This window comes from Solea senegalensis, linkage group LG21, assembly GCF_019176455.1.
Source record: "Solea senegalensis isolate Sse05_10M linkage group LG21, IFAPA_SoseM_1, whole genome shotgun sequence".
Classification (NCBI taxonomy): Eukaryota; Metazoa; Chordata; class Actinopteri; order Pleuronectiformes; family Soleidae; genus Solea; species Solea senegalensis.
The window spans coordinates 4,073,754-4,098,175 of record NC_058040.1 but is presented as its reverse complement, the minus strand read 5'-3'; the positions used below and the strand labels follow the sequence as shown (position 1 = coordinate 4,098,175).

General features: G+C 39.7%; 1 protein-coding gene across 5 annotated transcripts; it reads right to left on the bottom strand.

Moving 5' to 3' along the window:
* Positions 1-215: 215 nt before the first annotated feature.
* On the bottom strand, positions 216-23,387 carry tnpo1 (transportin 1). 5 transcript variants are annotated; one of them, XM_044012161.1, is made up of 26 exons: positions 23,230-23,320; positions 23,184-23,197; positions 22,911-23,036; positions 21,482-21,557; positions 20,762-20,911; positions 19,956-20,062; positions 14,405-14,538; positions 13,794-13,875; positions 13,135-13,257; positions 12,524-12,642; positions 11,735-11,795; positions 11,318-11,486; positions 10,950-11,102; positions 10,115-10,340; positions 9,817-9,988; positions 9,440-9,526; positions 9,232-9,339; positions 8,597-8,755; positions 7,970-8,057; positions 7,790-7,888; positions 7,561-7,656; positions 5,691-5,766; positions 4,690-4,789; positions 4,509-4,583; positions 4,088-4,227; positions 216-3,991 (listed from the first exon to the last, which is right to left on the bottom strand). In XM_044012161.1, the coding sequence occupies exons 3-25, from the start codon at positions 23,013-23,015 to the stop codon at positions 4,120-4,122; spliced, it is 2,673 nt and encodes an 890-aa protein (XP_043868096.1). In that variant the 5' UTR covers positions 23,016-23,036; positions 23,184-23,197; positions 23,230-23,320; the 3' UTR covers positions 216-3,991; positions 4,088-4,119. The 5 variants fall into 5 exon arrangements, 4 of the variants coding, with proteins under 4 accessions (XP_043868096.1, XP_043868092.1, XP_043868095.1 ...); XM_044012157.1 differs by having other exon boundaries at positions 22,911-23,039; positions 23,184-23,382; XM_044012160.1 differs by having other exon boundaries at positions 22,911-23,033; positions 23,184-23,382.
* Between the last annotated feature and the right edge of the window lie 1,035 nt (positions 23,388-24,422).

Genomic DNA, 24,422 nt, shown 5'->3' with positions numbered 1-24,422 from the left:
TTGTACTTGAACGCAACACACCATAAAAAGTGTAAGGTGGTAGGAGAAAATCTTATTCATGTAACTTATCTGTAACATTAGAAGGTAATCAATTTAATCCACATTGATTATTATAATTATATTATTATTATAATAACAATTATAATACAATATACTGTTCCTGCTGCTGCAAAAGGTAAAACATGTGAGAACAATACAAGACAGAAACTCAAGAGTAATGTAAACAATTTATTGGAACAATGTACAGACTCAAGCAATGGTAACCAGTCACGCTCACTATATCATCTTACAAATATTACAAAATTACTACAGTACAATATAGATTCTTTGCATGATCCAAAATATTTGGTGGCCCCAATAAGTATTAATTTTAAAATTCAGCAGCTTATTAAAAAAACTAAAACCATATCTATCAAAATGATGTTTTTGCTTTTATCAGCAAAAAAGATGAAGGCAGATAGTCTAATCAAGTTTGAAGGCTAAAATGAGAATACAGGAGTTCTTTGACTAGACATTCCTCAATATTGGTGGATGCTTTATAAAATACAAATTTTCAGTAAAGCTTCATAGAAAGTCAAACACACATCTGCAAACATCATGTTTATAACATGATGTCCTTAAGTTGACAACCTGTTTCTTTGCTTTTAAATGAGGCATTACCTGCTTCTTTAGATACAGTGTACTGTGTATCTATTGCAAAACACCAACAAAAACCTCAAAGCATTTGCTCTGAAGGCATTGTGTACATATTACACTGAATATTACCGTAGTCTGATAACAATCACTTTCGACAAAAGATACATTAAAGTATGTGCAAGTTTCCTAATGACTCTTTCCTCCTGCGTTGCAGTTATCTTTAACATTTGACATCTAGCGGCGCTGCACACATTTAACACTAACGTCAATCCACACCCATGGTTACCCATTTTTAAGAAAGAAGGGCAGAAGATTCACTTATCATTAGCTGTTGAGGATGTGAATAAAGGTGTACACATTGAGGGGCAGAACGATGAAAACAATTAACACTGAATTACAGACGACCTGAGGTAAACACATAGGAAAAACACATTTTCAAGTAGTGAAACACAACTACAATGTATAGCAGCAGTCGAGTCATAAATACAGCACAGCGGGGCTGGGGTTCGTTTCATGTGTTTCATAGACCGACATTCTCTCAAATGAACGACCGGCAGGACAGTGGACACACACAAATGTACACTAACGCACGCCCCCCCAAATCAAGCTGTGATTAGCCTATTTGTTTTAGCATGCCAAACAGCTGGAATGTGACGGACAACGATCACTTCAAAACACAAAATGACGTGGCACATGTACGTATTTGCCTCTGTATTCCATGATGCATTTATATCCTGTGTTTCACCGCCATTTGCTTCACTCACAATAAATGTAATAGACTTGGTTACGGTATATATTTCACATTGTTTATCAGAGAAAACTAAACTACTCTTTAAGTCTAATAACCCAATTGCATCAAGATAGATTATATACTTACTACTCATTAATTATTGCATTAAGTAAATACATTTTAGCAGCATCATTTTATTAATGATCTGTGTTCACACCAGGGTCATATGATACGATGGAGTTTTCGGGCCAAACTGAAGGCATTTTTTTGAGAATAAATTCCTAATTATTATTCAAGCAAAATCTCAGATAATCAGCTGCAACCTGTGTCAAGATGAGAAACGTGGACCATTTCCTGAAGTTACATTTTGATTGGGGCTTCACAAATAAAGAAATACTTAATATTTTTTGGCACATTAGCACCACATTATCTTTAGCATCAGGACTTTGTGCAAGACACTGAGTCTGTTGGGAAGAAAGAATCACACCGACTTGGAGTTAATTATCTCTTTTGTGCGTTCTGTTGCTACGTAATAATAATACATTTAATTAGATAATGATAAAAAAAGAATCTCATAATATAACAACTTCATTCTAGTAAAATTATCACTTTATTCTCATAATATTACAACTTTATTCTTGTAAAATTATATAATTAATTGTTAATTATATAATTTATAAAAACTATTATTTTCTCTCTCTTCAGTTTGGCCCTAATACGTCATAATATTATCAAGGATTTGGCTACAATTATTTATTTCAAGCGCATGAGATTTAATTTTTAAGTGCATGTCATGTTAAAATACTGCAGTTATTACTCTGGCCAGCAGAGGAAAAATGACTGGCTGGGCATTAAAAAAAAATTAAATTAAATTTTTAAAAAAAGACAAAAATCCTCACTCTCCAACCCATCATGGAATACATTCAGCCTATGTCTGTAACTTAAACACTTACACACTTAATTAAATATAACAGCGCAAAAACAACAAAAGACAATCGACATTGTAGTTTCACAGTTTTTAAAAACTTTACATCCAGCTATGGGGTAAAAGTTAAGGGAGAACACTCCAGCAGGGTTTATGTGACATTAGGACTGTCCCAGAGTTATAATACCTACAATGCTTACTGTTTATGTACTTTTTAAACCTTAATTTGAAGCTTCCCCTCCCTCCCATTATCCCCACCTCCCACTATATGTTGGGGTGTGAGGGGCCACCAACATGCAAGAGACGAAAGCATCCAAGTACCCCACGAAGCACAACCACCCAAAACATTACACACTCATCCTCAAGATCATGCTTTGAGCACAAGAAGCCAAACAACTAATCAGAAAACTTCAGTACACTGAGAAATAAACATATCCAACACTGATTCGATGAGCTGCGAGGTTCTAATAGCCAAAAGTCACTGAACATCACTTTGACGGGTTTAGTGTTGTTGTGTTTTTTTTAAATCCAAAGGAACAGAAGATAATGAGCGACTCACAGGACAACATCAACTGTGTGCTTCTGCTTCCTCATCTCTCCTCCTCAAGGCTCAGACAGTACAAAGGATTGTGAGCGTCTAAAGCTTTGATATGAATGTCCGTGTCACATCCACACCACGAGACCAATACTGCGGCATTCACAGCACCGTTACATCACAGCCAAGACTCTTTTTATTTTTTTTATTTGAACACCTCTCATTTTGGTGCCAAAAAAAAGCCATCATGCTACGCTACAGCCGATTGCTGTAATTATCTGGTAGAGGAAACAAAAAGTACTGCGAATGGATCGAACGTATGAGGTCAAAGAAGAGCCTTACTACAGGGGAATGACAGCTGTCGAACGCAACACACATCACTAATATCCAACAGCTTTTCACAATGATACAAGCATGCTACCTATTCTCAGAAAAGCTGCCCGTAAAAGAAAATCTTGTGCTCTCCAGTGACAGAAATAACAGCTAAAGAATAGGAACACTGAAATGATCTTGTTCTTTGTGATATTCATTATTTTAGCTGCTGATCCTTAACCTTTAAGCTACCGTTGTCTTTATAAAGAAAATGTCTCTTAACGAACTGCCAACTTAGCAAGTTTTCAAGGTGAACGCTCTTTTGTTCCAGTGGTCAAATGCTATTTCATTAAACATGCCATTTACCAGCCTGACATGGTCATGAACGTGTAACTGCTCTTTTCTGCACAAACCTCTCAATTTAAGAAAAACTCGTCATCTAGCCAAAATGAAAGAGCAAACGCTTCACGGAGTTTTGCAGAGCTTTTGCTCCGCATTAGCTTGCATTTCTTTTTCAGTAGTTCAACTGACAGAAAGTGAAGAGTTAGGGGAAGAAATATAGAGAAAAAAAAAAAAGAAGAAGAAACAGAAATGTCATTATTTCTGAGTAAGATGTGATTACATGAATTTTCCTCCCACGATTAAGTTGTTCTGCCTGTCCCTTTCCCCCATTTGCCTGTGCATTGGGGCTCTGAGCACTGCAGCTACCACCTCCCTCCCACCCCGTCCACCAGGTCGGGGAGGGGCCCGAACCCCTTCCCTCCCCTCAGCAGGCAGACCCTTCCCCCCAGTAAAGGGTAACATGTTCCCTGGGTAAAAGAGGTTCCCCATTTTGTCTCCCAAAGTGAATAACCTGTGCAGAGACAGAGAGACACGACATTAAGTACCAAAATCAGGACTTTTGATCCATTGATTCTGTGCTGTGGTGACATCAGAGAGGAAAACTGACCCCAGTGATGAGGCACACTGCCAGGGAAACAGTTAGACCCCGTAAAAGGTTGCCAGCCGCTCCTTCAGTGGCAACGGGAACTGGTCTGAGAATCGTCTCCAGTTGTCCTCTCCCACCTGGTTCTTAAACCCGTGAAGGATCTGAAATTCAACACCAGGAGAGGAGTTCATACCATGTTATAAAGGAACACTCCCTTTTAAAATAGCTCATGTGTATGACAAGGTTATTACGGGTGTGCATGTTTCCAGTCCTCCACTAGGGGGCAGGGGAGAGTTAGTGAATGACAAAGTAAATCATCTGCTAAAAACCATGAAATGTTTTGCCTCCTAAATGAAATTTGTCCATTTTAAGCAGTTCTCTCACTTCACTGTCATCTTCTCGGTAGTTTTATTAATGTGCAGCCAAACCTTTCAGGTGTTACCTTATAGAACATGTCTCTGAGATCCTCCTTTGGATTTACCCAGGAGGCCACTGCGTCACAGAAGAATATAAAGTCCTGTTCCAGGAGAGAGAGGTGAGGTGACATTTTAACTTCCAGAGTCATTAAAAGAAAACCCAAAAAGACTTAATTACCATCATAGCATCTTAGTGCTGGGTCTCACCTGCACTACACCTCCTGGATTTACACTGATCATAGTGCAAATTCCTCTGAACGCAGAGTCTTTCTCCTCATTGTCTCTTATATTTCGTAGTGAGGAGCACCTGACAACAGGGACAGCCACATTTAACAGGAGACACATCCAAACCCTTTAAATAACAATTTTAGATACTTGTATAAACTACTAAATAACTACTAAAGCTAATAACTTATATGCACGTGAACAAATCTTTTTACTTGCTGGAAAACTATTTAAAATTTAAGGTGTTTTCTCAACAGTAAATACATATTATACATCTATGTGAGCAGTTTACAATGACCGGAGATAACGACAAGTCAAGCATGCACACGAAACACAAAAATAAAATAAATAAAACACTTTTGTTTAAACATTTTACACAACTACTCTTGAGCGCATGTAACTTCACTTTGTTCTGAGCACTGTGTTCATCAAAACCTTGTCTTTAGCACCTTAAAAATAATATTACTTTTCTTTGGACAGATTGAGTACAGAAGGATTGGGGACACTATGGGACAGGCACATGCAGCTGGGTGGCTACTAAAAAGAGAAAGGGATTTAGGAATTGGTCTTTTGCAGCAAAGACTGCAGCCTTTCTCTGTTGTTGAACCAGCAGGCATGTGACATATCTGATCCCATGCATCTTTTAGGTTGTTAGCGACAGTTAACAATGACAAAAAAAAAAAAAAACAGCTAGAAATTAAACAAATTAATGTATAATACATGAAGGTGCTACAGAGGCAAAAACAAAAAAAACAAATCACAAGAAGGACCTAAAAGAGGACAGGGTTAGTCACATGGTTGGCAATGATTACAAACTCATAGGGAAAAGAAAATCAACTGAAAAAGACTTCTTTTGAGGAGGAAAGTGAGAAAAGAGAAGAAAGGACAGCAACAGGGGAGAAGAAGGAGCAACAGAAGACAGCGAGAGCATAGAAAGAAAGCAGAGAACAGATGAATTAAATAAAAGATTGAATAATACACACCAGGGTCTTATAAACTGCTGTAGCATGGGTGCCACCTCTTGAGGACAAACGTAACCAAGACGACCAATTGTTATTGCTAAGGTAACGCAATCACGGTTACACACCACCAAACGCCAACCAAGACATGAGCAATGAGGAGGGGAGGAGAAAAATAAAGAAAAAACAAACAACTCAGAGACATAAATCAACAGAATCTGTGTATGATAATAAACAGAAGATTTCACTAGTGTTGATTATTACTGCCCCTTCAAACATGAGGAGGAATGTAAAATATGACACTCTAAAAAAACACATACAACACGTTTAAGGGAGAACACATTGACAACTTTGACAGGACATTCATAGAAAAAGGCAAACAATGGCATGTGCTTTCAGAAATCCTGTTGATCAAAACAGCTAGTGAAATCTGGTAGGAAGCTGATTGAAGTGTATTAGCGTGATTTAAAATGTGTCAGTGTTTGGTCACAGGCTCGCTGGTGTGTGTGTGTGTGTGTGTGAGAGAAAAACATTAGCAGATGACTTGAGATTTCTCCCTTAAACTCACAAATGTTAATTTTCCATAAGAAAACAGAAATTTGTATTTTGTTCTTTTTGAAAAAGAAATGACAAGATTACTCCAAGCCAACTACATGGAGGGAGACTAGTATCCAGCACAGCAGGTTCTTATGAGGCAGAGAGGAGGGAGGACCTAAGTTTCAAAGACACAAAACTATGCAACATTCTCATTAACAAACAGGCATTTATGAACAGTCCAATGACACATGCAGAAAGCAGATGGTATGCTCATTAGAGTACAGTTCAGTGCAGGATCAGCTGATCAGAGTCAAAATGGAACCTCATGACGAGATTCTACTGCCACGTCCACATGTAACAGCGGCATTACGCGGCTATAACTGGCCAAATTGCGCTGATAATCATAGAAATCTGGAAAGACAGACGTTAGATTTAGACATGGCCGAAACGTCTCTTTATTTTCATTTTTGTTTCACTGTCGTGTTTTCAATTTTTTACGTTGAAAACATGCAGCAACTTGTAAAAAAACATGTCCCACTCGCCAGATGCAAGTGAATTCTTATGAGACTGTAATTCGAGTTATATCATGTATCCTGCATCAAACATTGGCCATTCTTAACAACATTTAACATCTATTAGCAGATATGCATCCACATTTAAATAACAGTAAATAAAAGCAACAAATAAACTGACAGCAAACAAACAGGAACACATCTACAGAGTCCCTACTTTTTTTCATTTGATTTTGGCAGGTTACACTTTCACCCTTGCATGCACCATCAGTCTCTGACTCCTGACATTATAATTTGCAATTCAACTCGTGGAAGGAGAAAAAAAAGAAAAAAGAATGCTCTTGGCTACGTGTCCTAACCTTAGTCAGTCATTCATGACTAGTTATTGTTGACGTGGTCAGTAAGTTCAGTCTGATGTTTTAAATATGTGACGCTAAGAATGTATCACTACCTGTGATTAATCCTCTGCCGTTACGATAGACTAACACACGTGATGGTGCAGAGTCAAACCACATTAGTAAAACTCCAAGACTGGGCACTTACACTGCTCGCTTGATTCAAGATTGTTAAGCATTTCACACCAGGGTTTGCCCTGGCTTTCCTTTTCTCTTATTAGGTAGTCAGGCTGCAACACTGCCAGAGTGTAACTCAGTCGAGAAAATACTTAACATACTGTACTTTGGCTGAAACCAGCGAAACCTGTAAGGGTCAAGGCTTGGGGAGGGCATGACAGGCACCCAAGTGAGTGTGGTGAATCCTGGCTGAATGGACCTGAGTGTGTGAGCACTTCCCTGTGTATGTGGTGACATGGCTTGCTCTGGCTCAGCACTGCCACCAAGTGGTACCTGTGTTTTCCAGCAGAGTCTTTGGAGTATTGGGTCTGTTAATGATCTCTACCAGCTGGTGCAGCACCATGGCAATGTACGGCTGCATTTCGGGCCCTGTGGGTGTCAGAGAAGGAAGCTATGATGGAAAGAAATCTGTTGACCGTGCATTCCAGTGACTGTATTTCCATAACAATATTAAGTGTAAATCATATGTTGGGAACATTGTTTACAAAAGGTCAGCACTCACCCATTTGTACAGCTATCTCTCCAATTGCCCATGTCGCATTGTTGCACACTGATATTAACTCTGGGTTCAAATTAGTACCCAGTATGGGCATAAAATCAGCTGGAAGGGGGACAATGAGTCAAATTAGCAACAGACAAAACTATTACCAAACAGTTTCAGAATCAGCTGCACAGAAACTACCGATGCATGGTTTGACGTGCTGGAAACAAGCCTTGGTCAGATCTCCCAGCAGAGCAAATGAACTCTGGCGCACTTCTGGCATTTTGTCCTGAACAGACGGAGAGAAAAACAAAACAAAACAGCTGACTTCATCAGTTCATCAGACAAGTGACGCACCAAGACCGGGACACACCACACCCGACAGTCGGGCGCTGGGCAGTCATTGACCATCAATAGCCCTCATTGGGTCAGTGTGTGCAGCGACGTCATGTCTTGTTGGCATAAGTCAAGTGTGTTGAATCGCTGTGATTAGTTGTGTAGCTCCAGCCAATCAGAGGACGAGCAGAGATACAGAAATTAAGTAGCGTGCAAATAACTTTACGCTAAGACGGCACACAACAAGAAACTTGTATGTAATCAACTTTCTTTCATTACTTCCAGGATCTGGAGATGTGGGCGTGAAAAAAACAACAACGTGAGGTGCAGGTGTGTGCAAGTGCAAATGACAAATGCCAACTGAGGCAGCGTCACAGTAGGTCGCCATTCTTTGTCACTGGCAGACTGTAGGGGCGGTGTGTCCTGAGCTTTGTGTACACATACATACACACACACACACACACACACACACACAGCGTGACAGCTCTTTACCTGCATGCACTGATACATGAGTGTGAGGATGTTGCTACGAGCAACCAGCTGCTCAATGGTTCCTCCCAAACCCTCAGCGAGTCCACTGAGAAGATCCAAAGCCACGATCATGAAGTCTTTGTCGGGGGCTTCATACTGGTCAGGCTGTGACTGATAAAGCTGCAACAGTGAAGGACAGGAAAACAAGAGAATACAGGTTAAAAATGAATTTAACGTGACAAAAGATTGAAATTAGCTTTTTTTATATTCTTTAAAAAAATATTTCATGAAGCTCTAACATGATGGAGTCAATTCTCTGTCATGAAACCACATTTCACATTGTTTACCTGAACCTTAAACCTGCTTTTCTTAATTTTTTCACCACTTGGAGGCAGTGTAAACAACTTAACCATGACCTCTTTAGTTGCTGTATAAAACTGACGAAAACATGTTGGCCAACAATCATTTATTTACACATCCAGCAAACAGAGCGGCATTAGCATTCATTTAAATTTGAGCTTGTGTAAATATTCTTGTTCTATTTGGGCTCCAGATGTTTGCCTTGTGGTGTGAGTGTATGCAGGTGTGGATATACTGTATATGTATCTATATATGTACAGTATATGTATGGACATTCAAGGGTCCGGCGCTCTCACCATGGCTTGAGCGAGGGTTTTCTGGACCAGGTTGACACAGCGTTGATACACAGGCTCACAGTAGGGCAGGAAGCCGCTCTGCAGGGCAGTGGCTACTGACGACAAACACTGAGGAACACAGATACACACTCAGTGAATCTGTCTGTCGGAGGTTTTCATCAAACAATATGGACTGACGCAGGCAACAAGTGAACAAGTAAAAACTCACTTCTAACAGAGGGAAAAGGTCTTTGTCTTCATCTTTGAGCTGGTTCCATTTCTGGATCAGTGGCGGCATCAACATCTGGATGTACTCCTGTTAGATTACACAGATTAAATTAGTCAGTGTGCGAGTAATATGTGAGGAAATAATTGCAGACATAATGCTTTGGTCAAGATGTTGAAACAAAAACATCTTGCAAGACTTGGGGGTGCTGTTGCTTGTTTCAGGATGTATTTCACAATAACAACTGGAAGTACACACTCACCACTACTAGCACTAAGAGGGGAAATGAGGATGAAGAAATCAAACAGTGTATGCTAATTTTATATTCACATCGAAATGTGAAGTGAAACTGGGTGAACCGACGTTTTTGTTCTACATACCGGTTTATTCAGATGGTGTCCCACTGAGTCGGCCAGCGTTCCAATGGCATCATAAAGAATAAGCAGGTTCTTGTGCTGGTACTTGCTGAAAGCAAACACCAGCGTGTCGAGGATGAATGCCAGGTAGGGCACCAGCTCTGTACAAGCCTCCTCCTCCAAAGTGGCAAAGGCACTGGGTATAAAGGAGAGATTCAAATTTGGAGAGGGAAGAAAACACTGTACAGCAAACAAAGGGCATCCATCTGTAATCATATCAACTATTTAAAAACTAATGTAATGTTAAATGACATGGGATTACCTGCAAGCAGCCTCCTGCACACGCTTGTTGCTGTCCAGAATACGTTTGAGCAACTCCGTCATTAGGGGCTTCAGGTAAACGTCTGGAGGCTGGCTGACCACCCAGTGGGCGTAGCGGCTCAGTGTCCAGCAGGTGATTGAACGCACCAGGGCCTTCTTATCAGATAAACACAGGACGAGGTGGGGAATGAGCTCGGGCAGGTACGGGATCATGCCCTGCATACAACCTGGAGACAGAGATAACAACAGCGTCAGCTCGGGCAGCTATTTTCTCTGACAACAGACGTGTTTGGGGTTTTTTGTGCAATTTATGAGCACGTTCTTATTGTTTTTCTAACCTCTATCCAACAGTGTCAATGTGAGCTTTCGCCATACTGTGGCAACTGATCATACAATGATCAGTTGTTGATAATGTGACATTAAAATGTTCAAACAAACAAACAGGACTTTGCTCAAATCTTAAGTTTTTTTGAAGTTTATAAATTGATCCTGAAGCAGTGAAGTGGTTCTGTTTGAGCTCCTCAACCATGCAAGCTCTCCTCTCATCTTTAGTGTTGGCTGTACCCAGATATTTCCTCTTCCTCTTTCTTTAAAATGAGTTAAAGGACTGAATAAAAATGCATTATATGATGCCGACTCCTCCTCTTCCCACCTGTGAGGGAGGTCCTTTTAATTTAATAGCTTGATTGCATCACACTTGGCGTGAATCACTTTCAAATTGCAGTTTTGTGCTGTTAATTCAAGTTGTTGCTCATGTGCAAAGGGCCCTTTACTTGCTATGGTTTCTCTCCCCTTTTTTTTCTCCCATCTTCTCCTCATCTCCTCCGTCCACTTACCTTCAGCTATAGCTCCCAGCACGAGAATGCCGGACTCTTTAACCACCCACTCTGGATGGAAGAGCAGCTCTTTGAGGAGGGGCAGAATGTGCAGCAACAGATCGTCCCTGAAGACGTTGGCCAGCACATCCAGTGCTGCCGCCGAACACTTGCCTAATATTTGGAGAAAAGGAGGGAGACAAAACGTACAAACAAAGAAGTGTGCAGACAAACATCATACAGACGTCACATGACAGTACACAGACACAACACAAGTAGTCAATACACAGATAATCAATAAAGAGAAAGACATACAGGAACATAGACAGAAAATTTACTTTTTTTAGGAAAAGAATAAAAGATTCTATGTGCTTTAAAACTGAACTCACGCAAGTTCCAGTCAGAAATAGTATCATCATCATCCAGTTCGTCATCGTCATCTTCGTCTTCCTCAATCCCATCGCCCTCATGTTGTTGGGCAACTGTGCGTGACCGATGGAAGCGCGGACGGATGTCTTGCTCGTTGTCAGGAATTGCCTCGTCTTCTTCAATGTCGCCCTGATAATGACGAGATACAAGTTTTCCCCGTTTCATGTGCAATCAATTTACACATTTTATTGTTCCTGTTGTTTCTTTATTGCACTACGTTGTCAGTGCGTGTAAAATGTGTTTTACATGACACAAAATGATGTGTGCGTCTAAATGACATCTAAAATCCAATTCAATTGGAACCTTGTGTCATCCTGAATCATGGTGTAATTCACAGTATCACCTACAGGTACAGATATCAGGCAATATGAACTGACCTTGAGCAGAATAATGTCAATCTCAGAGTACTTCATCCCGTTGACAAGCACCGGAGTGAGTCTGAAGTGGAAACCAGAGGTAAAATTATGAGAACAAAGGGCAAGGATAGGTCAGAGGCCGAAAGCCATCATTCACAGCCGATTCCCGCTGTGGCGCGGTTTAATGTAACAGTGTGGTGACAGATGTTAGAGCAGCGGTCGACAGCCAAGGTTCTTAATCAACCGTCCTGGGCTGAGGAAGAGGAATTCATCACTCTTTCAGGGACTAACTGCCAAGGTTGTTATTAATCAACAGCTTTCAATATTTGTATTAAAGTGTCTCTTTGTGTGTTGGAAGTAGGTGTGTTTGTGTGTGTCTGTTTGGACGCTTTGGCTGGACATTCTGTCACAGTTTATGGGTTAAGACTTGGTTTTAAGGTTAAGGTTAGATTAAGGGTTAGCGTTAGGCATTTGTTATGATGGTTAAGGTTAGGGTAAGGGGCTGAAATATACATTATGTCTAAGAATGTTGTGTCAATAAGTGTGTGTGTTTGTTTTGCTCTTTCTGACTCTTTTCTGGCATAAACACTGACCTTGTTAGGACCAGTAGTCCTCATTGACACTAAAACCTGGTTGTAATGAGGCAGAAACTCATTTTCTGAGGAACTGGTTAAGCTTTGAATTGTGGTTAGGTTAAGCTTAAGGTTAGGCATTAACTGGTTATGGATGCTTTGTTTACGCTGTCCAAATGAATGGAAGTCAAAGTCCTTAAACGGATAGCTGGGCAAGCGCGTGCGTGTGTGTACTTACTGGGAGAGGTGTCCACACAGCACTTCCTTACACACCGGCTGCTCGGCCAGAGTTAGCCAGAACTCACAGGCTTCCAAGGCAACGTTTTCATCTTGGTCCTGAGTCCTCAGTAGCATGTACTGTGAGGAAATTAAAAGGAATCCAAGTTCATACTATAGACCTTACGTTTTTATTTCAGTCTCATTTCACACAAGTACAGCGTCTTGTCCACAGGGCGTGAGCATGGGTGTATCATTCATAGATAAGAGTGTTGATGCTCAACCAGAGAAAAATGGCCAAGGAATGCATGTCTAAATAATATAGTTATAATTTTAGACATTGTAGATTTTTAATACAGTTTACTTAAACACAAATTAAGAGTCAACCTTTTGAGTCCTGGGATCAAACTACATGTTAATAAATAATTAGAGACCATACGCCCCTGTGCTGTTCAATATAGTGTTTTCCGTTCATTTCTAATGGCCTGTTCTACAGAGAAGTTCTCATATGTGTAGACAACATATTGCATGTGAGTAGAATCAGTTCATAAAATCAGTAAGAAAGAATACAGGGTACAAATATTCTAAATAGACCCTGAAGTCTTACTACATTTGGCACTGGGTCTCACTCACCTCGATGATGTTATGCATGTGTGGCAGGAGCCGGTCCAGACGAACCTCCAGCAGCATGACCAGAGCTCTGCACACGTTCTTCCTCACTTCTGGTTCCTCATCTGTCGCCAGAGCAAACAGGTTCTGGAGGGAGAAAGAGGGTCATACTGTATGTCTTCTTAAAGTTGTTTGGTTTTTCGATGTACATTGTATTGTGTTTTATGTTTCAGAACAGAGTAGAATACAATAAATCAGTCTCCTCCTCTAAATGCAGCGGTAACATCAGCTGGGTGTGTTAATCCAACTTTGGGAAATTTCAGTTAAGTACAATTTCAGTTGGACTAACATGTATATTAATAGTCTGGTTTTAGTTTGACTAACACAATAATTAGTTGTTTCTATTGTCATATAAATGTGCTGAAAGCTGAAAACAAAAAGTGAAAAGAAATAGTAATTATAATGGTAGTAATTTGTTCCTTTAAGAAAATTCTAAATTATTTCACCATTGATGTGTTTTCTGTCAGACAAGACTTTTGGGATAGAGAAACATGTATAACATCAGCAGAAAGGAAACCACGCAATGTACTCGTCAAAATGTGCTCTCAAAGAGAAAAACCATAAATAACCTGTTTTTATTTACTGGAACACTTGTTATGTGTGTGAACTGTGGAAAGACTCACCTCGATGAAAGCGTCGATGTGCAGCATCAGGGCCTGAGTCCTGCTGATGATGAACTGATTGACGCAGGCGATAGCATGAGACCTGCAACACAATAACACCAGCGTGTCACACCAACGTGTTTACCTCACATGCTGCGCGCTATGAATGCAGCCTCTGTCTTCTTCTTTGCTCTAAACTACACGTGTTAAACCTTCTGACACGAGAGAAACTCCTAACATTATAAAAGACTGAGACGTCTGCAACAATTTATCAATTTGTCAATTATTCCTGGATTACTTACATTAAATTTATTTTACTAATCTTTTTAACACAAAGACGTTCTTTGAATTTTCAGCGTCTTAAATTATCCACAAACCATGAAAACATTTATATTGTTGGTTATTTAGCAAAACAAAACATTTCCTTCAGTAAACCTTCAGTATATGTAATTACATGTTTTCACAGCAAGAAATGTTGTACATCATTCTGAGCAACATACTAATAATCATGCGTCATGAGTTAAGAATAAAACAATTACTCACTGAAACTCAATTAACCTCTAACGCATGGAGATTGGTAAATTGCAAGTTAAGGTTCTTAAAAATAGAAAATGTCAGGAGAAACGTCATACCTAATCTTAGGACTGTTGTGCTTAAAAAACTGTAAGAACTTGGGGATCATGACGTTGAGGGGACGGTCCAGCATGTCACTGTCCAGGATCTCAGCAGAGTCTTCACAGATCTTCTGCAGGGCTCCAAACGATCCCTGAAAGATGGAGAGGAACATGGACGACACGTAAAAAACTACTGAGATTGTGGATAATGACAATTATAGTAATGTCATTCTTGAGTTTTCCTCACTTCATTTATTTTGTTGTTATCGATATTATACCTAAATTGTGACATTTTGTCATATCATGATAAGGAATCTATCTGTGATGACTTTTCCTGATTTTAAAGGCTGTTGCACTGATGATCATCATTATAATATTGAAGCAATTTGTGAAATACACACAAATTAAATTGGTAAAGAAAAATACACATAATCCTAAGAAGGCACCTAATAATACGTCTTTAATTTTAATCCTAATTATTTGTGTTATAGAAAAGTTTGACCTATTTACAGGCAATTTCATTGTTTCTAACACGCATAAATATATTTTATTTGACATTAAAAAGCCAAATAAACCAGGTGTTATCTGAAAGAACTGTTCTTTTTCCCAGAGAAACAACCTGAGTGCAGCTTTTTATGTGTACTGTAAAAGGATACACCCCGTACAGCATACATATCCAGATATCATCTTTAAGCCATATCACCCATTTCACTGCGTACACTACATTTGTAACTGTGATAGAATACAGAATAATCAACAATAGAGCAGTTGTCACAAAAACTGTGACTGCGAAAAATAGATTTTGTAGTCAAAATACATTATTTCAATAGGAAAATAACACACTCATTCCAGCCATGAAACAAAGTTGACAGGCCAAACATTCATTATTCTTTCTACTGGATTTTCCCCAACATTCGAAACATATTTTTATCCGATTGCACCTTCATATTCACTGGATATACGTGGGGAACAAATGAAAAACAAGCTTCTACTGAGACACTATTATAATAATTATTGTGCTGTTTTTGTGTGCTGAAAATCAGGCTGAGCTGGCTCACCAATGCTGTTGATGTTACCTTCAAACAGTCTGCGAGTGTTCATCAGACTTAAACACACGTCTGTCTCTGTTTCTAGCTGCTTGACAGATTGTTAGTATGCTCTAAGTATGCTGCGGATTCCACTGTCTCTCACAAAAATGCAGTCTGAGAAGCACACACAAGAAACAGCGCTGACACTGACGCCATTGGAAAAGTGTTTCCATGGAAACGGCTCTCACGTCTGCATTTCTTTCAGATGACAGCTCCACACGGGTCTTGGATGCAAAAAGAAATGTGAAGGAGTGTCGGGGATAGAACGATGATGAAGGTTAAGGCTGAGACTGTGTCAAGGTCACAGACGCAGAGAAGCACGTATCAGGTGAATCAAACCCTTTTTCCACTAATAAGAACAGGAGAGTCTGCTCAGTGGCTCCCCGCAAGCTTCAAACTGACAAGGAAATAAAACACACTGCCTCAGAGAGTGTACAGGTGAGGACTTGATGTTGAGCAGAGAGAGAGTGGAAGCAGAGAGGATTTATAATACTAAAACACAAATAATACCGGATTAAGCTAAATTAACAATTGAGAGATGATTATCCGTGGAAAATGAACATTTAAATCCATCTCTCAACTGTCAAAAGATGAATCTGCAAATAATTTGATTATTTATGACGCAAAACTGAAATTTAAAGCGTTGCTTTTTTTGTCACTCTCGTTGGACAAAATAACACTTCTCATCATTTTCAGTACAAAAGCATCGCATTAAATCAGGGCTGGGTAATAATTCAATAACAGGATATAATTTTCTTCAGTTCCTGTTGCAGCCACTGTATTTTGAGTGATTAGAGTTGCTGAAGCTGAGCGTTTGTCGCATGTCCAGTTTAGTAGTTTTTGAGCGTGCTCCTTTTCTCATGTAAAAGAGAAAAGGCTTTAGTAATCGTTTGAAATCAAGAATTTTGACTTTGAATTTTTAGTCACCGATCTTCTTTAACTCTACGGCTGATGTGACAAAATAGAGTCACATTAACAGTACCAACATAAGGACGATTCAAATACAGTGTCATTAATTGCAATGAAATGTTTTGCCTCAAGTGTTTGGTTTTTTCTGTCCATAAAGAATTTTAAAACACTGCTTTAATAAAAATGACAACTGTATGGCAGGTTTGAAACACAATGCAAAACAACATTATATAATAGCTACTGTCTCAACATCTTTGAGGATTTTGACAGCAATGATAATTAGTCGATATCCTTTAATGGTTTAAGTTTTGAATTGTTGCTTATAGATTATAACAATGGACACAATGTTTCAGGAAAACAACTCTTATTTTCTTACTTTAGCATTCAAATAAAAAATTCAAAGGCATAATTGAGCTACAGTGTAGAAACATTGAATTCAGATTCTCTGCTCTTGAGGCTAACCTGTGTAGCAGGGCGGATGCTACCGAGAGGTCATGTGATCACATAGGCCCCACTAGTGGTCATGTGACACTGAATCCTGCTCACTGCTGCAGCAAGGACGGTTTCTGCTGTGGAGTTTCAGTGTGTGTTTGATTGTATTTTGTGAAGTGTTCGATTAAGTCAATTTGCAGAACAAGAATCACTATATTATCTTAGAAGATGTATCTTGGCATAGTTCACCCTGATGTCAACACATCGGACACTAGGGGTGGGTCAAAATATCAATTTGGTGATGTATGCGATGGCAAATATTGATATTTAATTTCACTCGCCGGCTGACCTTTTTTTTGCTTCAGTCAGAGAGATATCGTGATGTATCGTTCGCTATCGCTTGCTATCTTGGCCCATGTATCTTGAGGTACCCTGTGATTCCCACCCCTACAGGACACTGTCGGTGTTTGTAAGAGTGAAGAGTGTGTCGGAAAAAGGGCAGAGAAATGGGAGTGGCCTTCAAGCATTCCAGTGATGCTGAAGTGTAATCCACTCTCCAAGAGCAGCTATGAAAGGTTGTTAAACTCGAGAATGTAACTCACACAGATGACAGCGAGTCAAGGCAAACGTTTAGTCAGTCCAGCAGCTCTTCAGGACTCCTGCTACTGGAAACAGGCCTGATGTTGTGGTTCACATCAGAGCGACGGTGACAGAGCATTGTCATACGTGAGCGTTTACACCCTCAGGAGCGACATCAAACCTGACCCTCACAACACCAGCGCAACCACTTTCCAAACGCCATTAATCATGACAGCAAAACTGCTCTCAGGCAGAACCTATATAAAGACATCCACCAACACTGCACTTGGGTTCCAATACACCTGCTTATGTCTTTTTATAGAGCATGCGGCGCGGCTTACAGTGTTGGCTCTCTCTACTACAGCTCATCTCTGTCCATTAACAAGACAGGACTTACTGCACAGCTGCAACTCCTAAAGAACGACAGCAGTTTTGCATCTAATCTACTAAATATGTCCATAACCATCACAAATACAAACACAGTGACCTTCAACCTCCGATAGCACATCACTCACACCTAACACCTACACACCATTATACAATGTATGCATAATGAGGACAAATCATTGAGTGATGTGGATTACCTCGCTAATTAACTCTGTACGTGCATTTCACTTGGATACTGAAATGCATATGGCACCGAAACAGTGGCAGCCGTCTAATATATTCCCAAAAATAGATATCAAAATCCTCGTGGCAGTAATGATGTGGTTTATTTAAGGGTCTCCATGGAAACAGGCAACACCTTCACCAATTAATTTGGCATGACACAGGTATTCGCAGCACCGAGGTCTGCTGCAGCTCTGGCAGTGCACTCCCACGTTCACTGCAGCTGAATAAAATACATGACAGTGAGGATAACTGAGCTGACTGCAACTGTGCAGAGAGACGGCACATTTCAACGACACATGATATATCGCTGAGCAGGAATACACTACTCATGATGATGTCAGTTTAATTACCGTCAACATGTGAGATCAAACAGAGGCTATTATTTCAAAATTAAGTAAAAACTTTGTTTCACAATGTGTGGTTATGATGGAAAATGACCTGAAGTAAGACTAAACTGTCATACAACACAATCATTCAGTTTCAAACCAGGATAAGGGGAAAACTCTCCAGAACCAATGATAATAAAACATTGCAGCTGTACATTAATCACAGTGTAAGTCTTAAATAGTAATTAATAGTAATCATAGCCATAGTTAAACATTAATATTACTTTTACGCCAGGCTAGAGATTAAAAAAAAACAGCAAGTCTTACGAGCGGTTCCTACATTTAGTCACTGTTGGGCATTAAACCTAACACACATACTTCCAGATCCTCCACGGTAAACAACTGACCTAATTCTCATCTTCTGGAGGAGCTTCATCAGAGAGGCGTACTGTGGTGCAACAAGGAGAGCCTTTTTTCTGTCACACGGCTGCTTTTCATTTTCAAATAATCATGTGGACATTCCTGCTCCAAGGCAGCGATGGCTAATCCTGGTCGGATACATTTCAAACGCCCTTTGACGCAGCTGAATTTAGCATTACACTTGAACATGTGCCTTAATTGTTGTGCGTGTTCTCCAATGTAAAGGTATGCACCTCTCCTCTACACGCCAAGATCACAGGCACATGCAGCTCACAGCACATTAACATCCAGAGAGTTTATGTGAGGTTAAGTATGGACGCAGCACTGATACACAGATCACACAGATAAACTGATCCAGCATCTTATTTATCTACTATTTCTATTTCAATGACAGTGTGAAGTTATTAAGGACAGTTAAGATAATATATATTCACCAAAATATAATACAATGGGGTTTAGAAGTGGATTTACAGAGGAGGAAAACATTTATATTGTATTTTGCTAATAAATAAATAAACAAAAGACAAGATAATGGGGTCGTGTCTTTTATAAAATATAATCTGTAGCTGTGACTGCTGCTGTTCCAGCTGTGAGTCTGCCATTAGCTCACTGGGCCAGCAGGAAGCTCTCCAGCTGCCACTTAATAGATGATGCAGCTCTCTTCTCTTTCCACAAATAAATAAATAATGAATAAATAAATAAATAAATTAACAAACAGCAGCGCTGCGTGTCTCCACTGGCTTACATATAGCACATGCATAACATTGCATATGATCACAAAACTGCTTAAACACACTCCTAGACATAGACACAGAAAAGAGCTGGGGTGCATTTCTTCTAATTTAGACTGAGCTGAGCTGTGCAAAATAACATCTAAACATCTAAACCCTGAGTATTAAATGTTCACAGTAATACAAAAATGACAGTGTCGTCCTCACAAGCCAGAATTTCCAATGGTATGTCGTGTTTGTCGGTCCCACTTTGAGTCTACTGATAATTAAGCTGTCAATGGGATGATTTGATTTACATATAAACTGTGTGTGTGTGCATATTCTTTTGATTTATGTAGCATATTAAACAGTACTCAAAGGGACTTAACAAAACAAAGAGACAAACTGAAAGACCAGGACCTCTTACTGAAGAGCAGACTAACAAAATCAGATGCCACAAGAGCCAACCTCCAACTCCAGAGATTATCCTCACCTCACACGTGTTGTAGTCCTCAGAATCCAGCAGCAGGCAGAGCTTAGGCAGGAGCTCTGGCCAGTTTTGTAATTCTCCTTTGGAGGCAATCGTGGTGATGAGGATACCTGTCAAAGCAAGATTGACGATACTGTATAAGTCACACTGTGGTGGCGGATGCACGAAGAACACACACACTACAGTGAAATTCACAGTCACAAAAGAATCCCAGACATTCACACTCATTGTAGAATAGTCTTAATAATATTTTATTAGTTTAGCAAAATACTGGGCAAGGATGAAACATTTTTAGTTTTAATAGTAAATCACACCATTGCTTTGTTTTAACCTGCTGTGAGTCTGTCATCAGCTACAAATACTTCATGTGAAGCTCTTGTACTCAGCAGCAGGTTCATGGTGGCAGTAGTAGAGCATATGCTGTAACTGCAAATAAACAAATCTATAACACCAATATGCAACACCTTTCTATATATATTCATCTTATAATTAGGGTTGCAATGATTATGATTCAATCACTAATTTAATTCTCAACTATTATTGTTTGAGTGGATTTTATTTCAATAGAATATTCTCTGATTTTAACTTCTTAAATGTCAATACGTTTATTTGCTCTCTTTTCTTCGCTTTTGTGTCTTTCCTCGTCTAATGAGACTAAATGAACTTATTTGATATGTAGACAAAACAAAAACACATCTATCCAATTAACTGAGATACTAATCAGCAGATGAATCTAAAATCTACAAATAATCATTCATCATTCTTCACTGGCATCTTTACAGTAACTGGGTCCAAAAGTGGTCACTTACCCACAGTGGCCCGGATAAGGGGAGAAGAGTCTCCAATGTTCTGGAGACACTCGCTCTTGATGAAATCAGACACACCATTGGGGAAGTTCTGATAGTGGGCCTTCACATTGTTCTTCAGTATCAGCCCACTCAGGGACCGTGTTGGCTCATCTTGTAAAGTGGAGACAAGGTAAGTGAATGAACTGAAAATCAAATACACCAGTGGAGCCAGAGCAAAGATTTCAGTGTTGTGAAGGTCACTGACGAACAAACAGCCTCCACATTGCTTTGCATTAAACCCAGCACCATTCAGGCAAGCATTAGAATAAAGTAGATCATGATTTGTGTGTGAAAAAATGCAAAGTTTTGCATTATACCAAGTTAAAAGCGAAGGGAATAATTAGCAAATGGCTGAACCGCTACTAATATATTATCAACATGTAATTATAAATTGATGGCTCTACTTCGTGACTTGATCATCTTTTTCTTCATGAATATTTGTGGCTTGTTGGATCTGAACTGTGAGCGATGTCTTAACACCTCTTAACATTTGAGTCATTACTGTGTAGACAGTCAAGCCAAGAGCTGAGTGGTGCCAGGAATTAGGTTTAAAATTAGAGCGACCCATATTCTCAGTGCCACGTCATTCTGTGGCACAGATGCCATCAGGGCAGCCGAGTCATGGCTCACATCATCTAAGAACGTGGTACAAATACAACAAAGTAAAGTACAGATTCTTACCTTCTGATTTTAACTTTGTCAAAACAAATATTAAATAGTTGTTGAAGTCTGGAAACTGGTTGAGTTGCTCGAGTCTCTGTGGAAGTGGTTGAGGAAGACAAGGTGCTAAGTGTACTGTAATACGTCATTAAAAGAAAACTTGTGAGCACAAAACCAACATAAACACTTTCAGCTAAAGAGATGGAGAAAGAGCAGGTGTTTATGTTTTCAGGAGGCGGTGTAATGGCATGTGTGAGAGGGAAGTGGGTGTATGCTGATTGGTGAGGTCATAATTTTGTCATTTGCCCGACTGAATACTTGACCAACCACATGGCACACTTACAACAGTTACAACAGCAGCTCTGCAGTACATGACTTAATGATCAGGATGCACCCAAAAACAAAAGGAAAACAAAACCAAAAACATTAGGACCAGCAGGATGGAGCAGCAGGTAATAAATGCCTCCATAAATGTTTATTCTGTCAGTGATTCAAAATATTTTCTCCACAATTCAATTCTATTCTAATCTGCTTTGGTTACTCTGCAAAAGAAGAGAGTAGTAAAACAATGTTAAATACTGATGCATTTAATACAGTATTTAATCCTTCTTTATGTATTTCCAGTAATGCCAAGTTTAATAAGTTAGTTTTTCCCCCTCCCTCTGTTTCCAGATATGAGGCAATATTTTCTTTGCTAATCTATGCCAGTAAAACAAATATGTTTTGTTTGTTTTTTTCACATTTCACAGACAAAACAAATTTTATTGTGTTGTGTTCTGTTGGTGCTCACTGTTGTGTCCCTAATAAAGTTTTAATTGAATTGAATGAATCAAACAATATTAACACTGATAATAATAACAATAATAATAATAGTCGTTACACAATCGTTACAACTTTGCCCTCAATAATAAGTGCCATTAAACTATAGATGATATATTGATATTTCTCTCTTTAAAATGAGCATCTCTACACATTCTGATAATTCAAAATATATAAGACAAATTCAACACACAGGTGTCAAGTGTTAAAGATTAGGTGGCTCATGATATGGAGGTGTGTTCCATGAATTAGCTCTGCACTCATTATTTACTGGTGGAGACCAGTACTAGGGGGTAATAAAGGGCGTTTAGGACTGCGATTAACTGCTGGGCTGAGCCATGCGACGTTCAAGTGCAGGGTAACTGTATTACCGTGACATAACACGCCAGAATCTACTGTTACAAAGGCCCAGCAATATTCAGCACAGTCCGACACGGCCCTGCTCTACAACACGGAGGTTATTAGCGCTCTATTGCCTATTAGAGACAAAAAAGCAGCAACCAGAGACTACGGACTAGTTTATAACGGTGCCATCCACCCGGCTCGACTGCTGGTGTGGCTATGGCTAGTTAGCCTGTTGAGCGTAACAGCGTTGTTAAAGCAGAGGACAGTGTGGCTGAGGAAAGGATACTTGCTGGACGGATCTCTGTGTGGACGTATCTGGAGACTGAGACTCTTTCAGAAGCTGTAAAATCTGCTGGAGTCCTTGCTCGTCTGGCTTCCACTCACACTCCATCTTGCTCTGCTGCTGCTGCTGCTGCAGATAAAGGAACAACATGAGCCAAACGCGGATGAATTGTCACCAAACGACTCGCTAATTCCTTCTCCCAAAACGCGAGGGGAAAATGACAGTCACGCTGAAGCCAGACGCGTTCATTGAACGTGGACACGGAGAGGCGTTTACCTGTTCGGACCGACGTGCTCGAGTGTAGTTGACTCTCCGCTGATATGTGACCGTCTGTCTGGGTTTTCAGACGCGGGCCTGCTCACGGCAGAGACATCCGTTTTCGCAACAAGCTGAAGAAGCTGTGGGCCAAACAGTGCGGCGGCGACATATAATTGGCTGGGCCGTCAGCTGACGTACGGACGAGCGGTCCTAATACCTGACATGTCTTTTACATGCTCCCAAAAATAAAACATTTGTTGTATCTTTAACTCACAGCTAGACGCTCAAATAAGTTTTAACGCGTGTAAATTCAAGCCACATTCATTACATCCATACATTTAAGTCAATTACAGACTGTATGGCCTACGAAACATAGCACAACAAGATATTTCCGACTGCTCATGAAGGCAGCACGGCGTGCCTGAGGGTCACGCTGCTATATATTGTGTGCAGACCATGGTGCTGACGCATTATGGCGTCACCTAGCGGCTGGTCGTGATACACTGACCTCAGCCAAGGAGGTTATGAGGTTTTGTCTGCGTATTCCTTGCATTTGACTCAAACGTTAAATATAGGTTATGAAGGTTATGACCCAATGATTTATTTTGACTGATCCACATATGACTGACTTTGAGTGACATGGTGGGAAACTGAGACCACTTGGCAGATGTCTGCCAAATCTTCTGTAGGAAAATGTGTAAAAGCACACTTTGCTGTAACAAAAAGCAATTAAAGCTAAAAACAAATCATTTCACAAATGTCATATGAAATTCCTGAAGAAAGATTTGACACTTGTTACAATGTAATTTATTAACAGTTGAAGTAGTTAGCTGTTGGCCTCAAGCCTTTGATTAAATTAAATATTCTCGGGAAAGGAAAGGAACATGGCTTTGTGGCCTTTCTGATGTTATTTTGCTCTTCAGATAAAAGCTACCATGGACACTTTGATATCTTTGACGGCTGTGATAGATAAAAAGTATTGGAAGATATGCTGAAAAATATCTAGCAATTGGATGGATGTGTCCATTTTGCTAAGGTTTGGTGTTTTGCTACGTTTTGCAAAGTTCATTACTGTGAACTTTGCACCTGGTGAACATTTCACTGTTACCCACTTCTGCCCAGTTGTACTGCTCTTTGTCGTGCTTTTTCATCTTTAAAAAAAAAACAAAAACATTTATATACTGTGTATATATACACGTTTACTGTCCACTTAACCTTTTAAAATTTTGTATGCTTGTTATGCGCCAATGACACCAG

What these genes read in the sequence shown, in the direction of transcription:
- tnpo1 (XM_044012157.1), bottom strand. Translation starts at nt 23,015, where the DNA reads ATGGAGTGTGAGTGGAAGCCAGACGAGCAAGGACTCCAGCAGATTTTA. An exon ending in AGGACTACAACACGTGTGAG is followed by an intron (nt 14,539 to 19,955) that starts GTGAGGATAATC and finishes TCCATCTTTCAG; the next exon opens with GGATCGTTTGGAGCCCTGCA. An exon ending in AGAGATAGCTGTACAAATGG is followed by an intron (nt 7,657 to 7,789) that starts GTGAGTGCTGAC and finishes TGACACCCACAG; the next exon opens with GGCCCGAAATGCAGCCGTAC.